Source organism: Oncorhynchus clarkii, chromosome 5 (assembly GCF_045791955.1).
Source record: "Oncorhynchus clarkii lewisi isolate Uvic-CL-2024 chromosome 5, UVic_Ocla_1.0, whole genome shotgun sequence".
Taxonomy (NCBI): domain Eukaryota; kingdom Metazoa; phylum Chordata; class Actinopteri; order Salmoniformes; family Salmonidae; genus Oncorhynchus; species Oncorhynchus clarkii.
Genome location: NC_092151.1, coordinates 73,367,179 through 73,374,694, shown reverse-complemented (window position 1 = coordinate 73,374,694; position 7,516 = coordinate 73,367,179). Strand labels below are relative to the sequence as shown.

The 7,516-nt window shown below is 40.8% G+C and overlaps 1 protein-coding gene across 1 annotated transcript in view; it reads right to left on the bottom strand.

Annotated features, from left to right (window-relative positions):
• Positions 1-3,994, bottom strand: part of LOC139409366 (platelet-derived growth factor receptor alpha-like) — a 26,900-nt gene extending 22,906 nt beyond the window's left edge. Inside the window, exons 1-4 of the mRNA XM_071154407.1 lie at positions 3,796-3,994; positions 1,031-1,109; positions 557-844; positions 179-442 (exon numbers count right to left, since the gene is read on the bottom strand). Of these exons, the coding sequence (XP_071010508.1) occupies positions 179-442; positions 557-844; positions 1,031-1,094 (616 nt within the window). The 5' untranslated portion in view covers positions 1,095-1,109; positions 3,796-3,994. The remainder of the gene's footprint in view (positions 1-178; positions 443-556; positions 845-1,030; positions 1,110-3,795) is intronic.
• Between the last annotated feature and the right edge of the window lie 3,522 nt (positions 3,995-7,516).

The following is a 7,516-nucleotide window of genomic DNA, read 5'->3' as shown; positions in this document are numbered from 1 at the left end:
AAGTCCAGGGTGTTAATAGCTGGCCTCAATATCATCCCCCTTTCTGGGCCTAATGTTTATTCAACCATGTCTCTGCTCTAAGGCATGAAAAAAAGATGACCGCTTTTTTAAACCAATGTGATATTAAAACTAAGCAGCATTTGTCATCAAACAAATCATGCACATCTGGACTCCTTACGTTTGTTGGCCTCCACGGTGTAAGTGTCACTCGTAATTGTCATGCCATTCACGGTGGTCTCACAGATGTACAATCCAGCGTCCAGGTTGCCAATGAAGCCGATCTTGTTCTTATAAACTGCGTCCACCTCTACTCCACTGGGAGCGCTCTTTAGGACCACCTGGGATTGAGGGTCTGACACCCTGCATGGGATGATGGTTCTATTGGGATAGACTGGGACTAGCATGCGATCTGGCTCCTCAGGCACAAATGGAATCTCAGGATCTGAGGAACAAGGCAAGAACATGGTTGTTTGGTCAAAAGCTATCAATATGGGAATTCATATAATAGAATAGAATCACAGAGCATGGATATGACAAACAATTTCACTATATTTACCTGGGACGAAAACGTATATGAACGCATCATTGGCTACGCTATCCACCTCTTCATCGCCCTCTTTGTCTTGGTATTTGCAGGAGTAATATCCGGTGTGTGTCACAGAAGCGTTGTAGATGAAGAGCGTGGAGGTGTAATATCCAGGCAAAACGAATGTGTCGTCCGGTAGGGGCTCGACCCAAGCAACGTTCCTTTTACCAGTGCAGCTGATGTTGAACACCGAGAGCGGCTCGAGAACAAACTCATCTTCAGTTGATACAATGGTCGGTGTGGCCAGCCCGCGGGTAACTAATGGAAAACACAAGTTCACTGAATGTCGATAGTGTTTTCAATACAAAATATTGGACAGGTTTGTTTATTTAACAGTGATAAAAACACATGTCGAAAGGAAAAGGCAAGTTGAGTGCGCTGGCAGAATATTTTCAGGTTATAAGAACCAAGAAACATTTTGACTTACTTAAATTAGTTTCTTACCTGATAACAACCCAAGCAAGAAAACCCCAATGATGAGACATGTCTTCATTTCATCCATGGTCATGGATGGTTAATTCTGCTGGAAGAGTTTAAATACTTGCACGTCAGACATGGTTCCACCAGATGTTGCAAAAACAACACTAGTATCTGTCTAAGCTTAGAGAAAATGTGTTGATTTATGGGAGAAGATACCCCTGTCTCCACTACCTAAGCCTTTTGGAAAACATTGCAATTTAATCAATTAAAATCAATAGAGGGACTTTTACTGCTCCAGCACAGCAGTAAAACTGACTGGCTCTATCCTGTCTCCAACTATAGCCTACTGTGGCACACCAGGTCTTGTAAAGCGCACACTGAGTAATCTTGTTGAGCCGGGGTGATGATTACACTGGTTTGGTCTCAGAAGATGTTTATAAAAACGTTGGACATGGTTGAATCAGCAAAGTGGCGCCAACGTATATTTTTTTGCCAAGAAGAGCTGGAATTCAATTCAGGCTCTGAAGTCGCTAGGGGGCGACATAGTTCACGTTTCGCCTGCATCAAGCAGTCATCTGTAACTTCTTTCTCCAGCAGGAAAGTTAGATTATTGTTTGTCATTTCGCCGGAAATGGAATAGCCTATTTCTGTGGCAATGGCCAGGTATAGGCCTAGACTACAAACATGCCAACTGTATTAGGCTACTGTATAAGCCTATAGAGCTATAGGAATTCTGCGGTCTAACAGCATCAATTAACACAAATTGTAAGTACTACAAAAGTCGAAACAGAATTTCAGGGTTGATTCTGATGTTTCAGTTAACAAATATGTTTGCATCTTGACTTATTCACTGCAACATAAAATCTAGACATGGCTACCATAGGCTTGTAAACCAAGTAACTCGACCCAACTAACTTTTAGGCTGTTAAAGAACTCGTCCATCCAGGTTTAATCGTGCTTGCTGTCATGGGTCTGTGGTCAACAGACATTCCCCTGGTACGAGCGTTATCTCTCTGTCTGGTGCGCGGGACCCTGGATTCCATCAACGTACGGAGCTGAGAGAGACGCAACTCCAAACACAGGCGCGCTTAACTCTGAAACGTTTATATACCTACCAGTTTTACTCTAATCTATTCAATAGAAATACTTAGTTTAAACCTAATTTGTGACTATAGGATAATGATTTTACATGTTCTTCTAATTGTTATCTCCCATTGGCTCGATTAAAATACATTATTTTAATCTATAATCAAAATCCCCTTTGTCTCAAAACGTTTGCTGCTACTTTTAACAGTGTAGGGCTAAGTGATTAATTTGAGGTAGTCAGCTCTATCTCACCCGGGACTGGCTAATTATCCCTGGCAAACCAAACCCAGGGTTAGAGAGGGACTATAATTAAGAGACCCCTCTCTTGAAGAGAAGTCTGTATGACAAATATTCGCGTGGGAATCCTGATTTATACACTTTGACACGTTTGCGCATTTTTTCTATTCCAGCCGAATGTGCAAATGTAGGGCTTGTCTTCTCCTTGAGTCTTCTCCTTTTCTCGCCCGAACAAAACACTACAGTCTCAGCAAATGTGCAGCCTGCCAAAACCCCCTTCTGCTGCGCTTGACACTTTGGAGCAACAGCTGAGAGATGGTTGATCAGCTCTCTGTCCTCCACAGACACTTAAACTGTTAAATTCAAACCCCCATGTGCAGAATTGATTTCCATGGGAATATAGCAGAGACATGTCTAAATATAGCATTTTGAAATGAAGAGGATGGTAAGGGCATTGGGGCAAGCAATAGCCTACACTCAAAAATGTCCAAGGCAGTGAGTATCACTGATGGAAAACTTAAAGATTTGTATCTAACTTGACTGTTACAGTCGTGCAGCGCGCAACTCTATTCTATTGCAATCTTAACAAATATGCATACATATTTTCTGCATGTTATATTGCCATCATTTAATTATAGGCTAATTATGAAGAATTATCTTGGGGGCAAATGTAGGCTATTTGCATGTTGTTGTCTGGTGCACTGAAATTACATCCAACCAGGAATTGGTTCCACTCTATAGGCTACTATACTTTTTTAGTGGGTTAAAAAAACAACCTTTCTATCTACTTTTGAATTCCGTTCGGCTACAGCTTGCGTCCAATCTCAGAAAGCAAATGGCAAGGTACAATATTCAATTTAATTCCACACATTCCAAGTGCAATAACGAAAACAACTTGAAATCCAATTTCCAATGTGTTTTCCATTAGATGTCAAGGCAGGCAGCAGCATCCCACAATGGACCCTCAGTCCTAGAGGTGACACCTCCAGCTGTGAGGCCGAAATTGAGCGCTTTTATCCAGCCGAGTCAGCGACATCTCTCCGCTTGGCATCCGGAGGTGAGACCATATGTTTCATGGAAAACTGAATCCCGTTCAAAGCATAATTCATTTTGCATAACGCATAGCCTGCAAACTAATGCACTTTCAAAGTTTCAAGAAGTTTACTGCAACGTTTCTTCGTAGCGAAATTAGGCGAATGAAAGCCCCCAAAGTGTGATGGATGGATCAAGTCAGATTAATAATTTCTTCTTGGTAAAATTTTCACAATATGGTGCTATCCTAATAAGAAGCTAGGCTATTTCTTGAATATTCACTAAGGAGGACAAATCGAACTAGTCTAAAAGTGTCTAGTTGGATAACCTTTTTATTTTAGCAGATTTGAAATTCTCTCAATTGATAGCCTTGTTGAGAAAATAACAGTTAGCAAAAACAAACAAAAAAATGCTAATTTCTTTTAAATACAAACCTCTTAAATTCCCTTGGATTATGTGTCTTGATTTTAAATCCCAATAGAATGAAATCAGGAGCATAAAAGCGCTCCGGTCGCCTCAGTGAAGGCTCCTCTACGCAATTGTGTTGCAGTGGTAGTAATCCTATGGCCACGATCCTTCACTGTGAGAGCTAGCATATGTGCGCCCTCGGTCTGCGTCCACTGCCGCGCTCACAATGTGCTTGAGCTACAGCGACCAGTAATTGATTCAATGTTACAGCCCGCCCTTCCCAAAAAAACTAATAATCTGGCTCAAAGTAAATAACTCTCAGGAAATGACCCCCCTCTCCTCCCCTACAGGAGGCTCCAGCTCTGGGATTCCTTTCAAAATAAGAGTCCTGTTTTCTCCATGAGACTGGAGCTGGACTCTGCTGGGCAATGATGTAGGAAAGAGGGACGATAAATAAATATGCACAAAAATCCGGTGTCGAGCTTATTTTCGAAGAAAAGCAAACGATATAATTTATCAAGCGACATTGACGGATGTTTTCAAATAGATAAAAAACTGTCACCATTTCGCAAATACGCAAAGGTAACATTAAAATGTACAAAAAACATGTTGTTTCATGAGTTATTAAGACATCATGTATTTGCCTTCTTATAAACAGGCTATTGTTCGTATACACATATAATTATTATTATATGGTAACAATACTTGAATGGAGTTTTGTTCGAACATTAGTGCTCAATTCATTAGCACTTTTCAAAACCTGAAACTTGCTAACATGAACGTCCAAGCCTCCATTGCCCACAGGGGGCGCTCCAACACCAGGCACTACACACACAACTCAACTCTCTCTCAAGTCAACCACATATTGACTTCATTATATTCCCCAAGAGGGAGGTATTTCCAGTTATTCTTATTTTTTGGGCAATTTCTTATGAAAAAAACTGAGAAATGTTCGTTGTGTTTTTTGTTTGTTGCCCGTTTGGCACACTGTTTCCTCTGTTGTTTGCCGACTCTGTGAAGGTGTTTTGTGACCCCAGCCCCCTCTCCCCAGGCCCTGAGGCTGGCCTAATAGCTGGGATAAAGGGTCATTATGAATTACCTATCTCACTGCACTCAGGGATGTGGAGCCAAGTCAGCCGACCAGGCCGTTTTTCATGGAGTGAAGCCCCGAGGCTGACCACCCCCAACCCCTCTCTCAGCGGCACTTCCAGCGGTGCCCGGCCCGTCCCGCAGCGCTCCCCTTGCAGAGAAACACATATCTCTAGCCGCTCAGCGCGATGACTTCCACATGTTCCCTCAGCCGAAGCGCGCAAAAGAACACTGTACCTTGTTCTCCAAACAAAAAAAATCAAATTTTAGTGCCTCAAACTGGTAGAGTTCCTTACTGAAGGCTCTCCTCTTATTTTACCCTCTACAACAACACATTCATAACGCCAGTCCATTAAAATAGTACGCTTATTTACTTATAGTTAATTGTTTTTTTGGAATTGTGATTTGTAGTAAGCCTCGACATACAGAGGGCTATAAAAAAAACTGTTCCAATGTATTGGTGCAAAATCAGTTGTATACCTATTAAGGTTAGTGTGTAGCCAATTTCTTTCAGACATTTTCCAACTCTGTAAAAGGTCATGCAAGCTGGCTTTTGAGGACGTTGTTTGTGATAACTGGCTCATCTAAGGCACTTTCCATGTTTCTCGTGTTAACTCATTTCTATCGCTTGTAAAACAAGTACAATGGCGTTTTGTGGATGTGATATGATTACATTTGGACGTTAATTCAGCATTCCACATCTTTAAACAGAGTGGAATGTAATCTATGGAAAAAAATGCGCAACCAAGAGTGACTGTTGAGTATAAATCAAATCAAAGCAAATTGTATTTGTCACGTGCATCGAATACAACAGGTGTAGTAGACCTTACAGTGAAATGCTTACAAGCCCTTAACCAACAATGCAGTTCAAGAAATAGAGTTAAGAAAATATCTACTAAATAAACTAAAGTTTTTTATTTAATTTTAAAAAAGTGACAAGAAAATAACAATAACGAGGCTATATACAGGGTCAATTTGCGGGGGTAGAGGTTAGTCGAGGTAATTTGTACATGTAGGTAGGGGTAAAGTAACTATGTATAGAAAGTGACTATAGACTATGCATATAGCACACATGTACGCGTGCACAAACAAACACACACACACACACATTTCCTAGCATTACTTAATACATCATTAGGCCTATTACAGTCTACAGCAATAATCCAGAAATATAATTCATGAATTGTGTAGCCCAGTTACGAACTGTTGATCAGGATGGCCACATTTATTGACTGCCAATAAGAAAAGATGACCTGTGGAAATTACATACTTCTACTTAGAAGCAAACATCCACAAGGGGGCATTGAAATGTTTATGGTTTCAACTGGAGGAATTTTGATATATGAGCCTAAACAGTGTTTTTTCCCAGACCGGTTTATTGTTTGAACCCAGCATCATTCAAAATGAAGTAATTTCAGTAGCCTATAATAAGCCCATAGAAATTAATTAGAATAGGCTATCTATGGTTATGCCAATGTTCCTGCTTTTCTACTGTAACATTGTTACACTAGTGTACCCATGTGTTATACTAGGGAAATTGTGTTTCCATAGCTATAAGGCTGACAATGAGGACTTGTGAAGAGAAAAATCAACAAACTCTGCATAATCAACAAAGTTGCTTTGTGAGAAGGTGTTAAAGTTCACAGACAGTCATTGTTATGTAAATGAGTGCTGAAAAGTACCAGTGACCTGGCTTTGGCCCCCTTGAGAGCAGATCCAAGCATGGCCCGACAACGCCTAGATCACACCTACAAAGTCATTGCGTAATGGTACACCAGAAGTACATTCATTTCCAATGGAACTGCATTTGCCTTGCAGAATCGCATTGCAGAGGCAGTTGTTGTGCGTTCTGTATGGTGCATACATTGAATAAATCAAACTGATTTGTCACGTGCGCCGAACACTACAGGTGTAGATCTTACAGTGAAATGCTTACTTACAACTGCATTGTTGGGTTGTAAGAAAAATAAGAGTTAAGAAAATGTTTACTAAATAAACAAACATTGTTTTTTTTAAGTAACACAATAAACTAACAATAACAAGGCTATATATAAAGGGGGGTACCGGTACCGAGTACAGGTTAGTCGAGGTAATTGAGGTAATATGCACATGTTGTAAGGGCTTTCGTCATCGGATGAGGAAGAGTAGTCGGACCAAAGTGCAGCGTGGTAAGTGTTCATGTTTGTTTATTGAACTGAACACTAATACAAAATAACAAGAGAACAAAGAAACCGAAACAGTCCTGTAAGGTGCAAACACTAAACAGAAAATAACTACCCACAAAACCCATGTTGGAAAAAGCTACCTAAGTATGGTTCCCAATCAGAAACAACGATAGACAGCTGTCCCTGATAGAGAACCATACCCGGCCAAAACAAAGAAATACAAAACATAGAAAAAGGACATAGAATGCCCACCCAAATAACACCCTGACCAAACCAAAAATAGAGACATAAAAAGCTCTCTACGGTCAGGCCGTGACCCATGTAGGTAGTGGTAACGTGATTATGCATAGATAAAAAAAAAAAACATTTAAACAGCGAGTATGAGCAGCGTTAATAAAGTGGGGAGGGGGGGGGGGGGGGGGGGTCAATGCAAATATGGCTTTTATGGCTTGTGGGTAGAAGCTGTTAAGGAGTCTTTTGGACCTAGACCTGG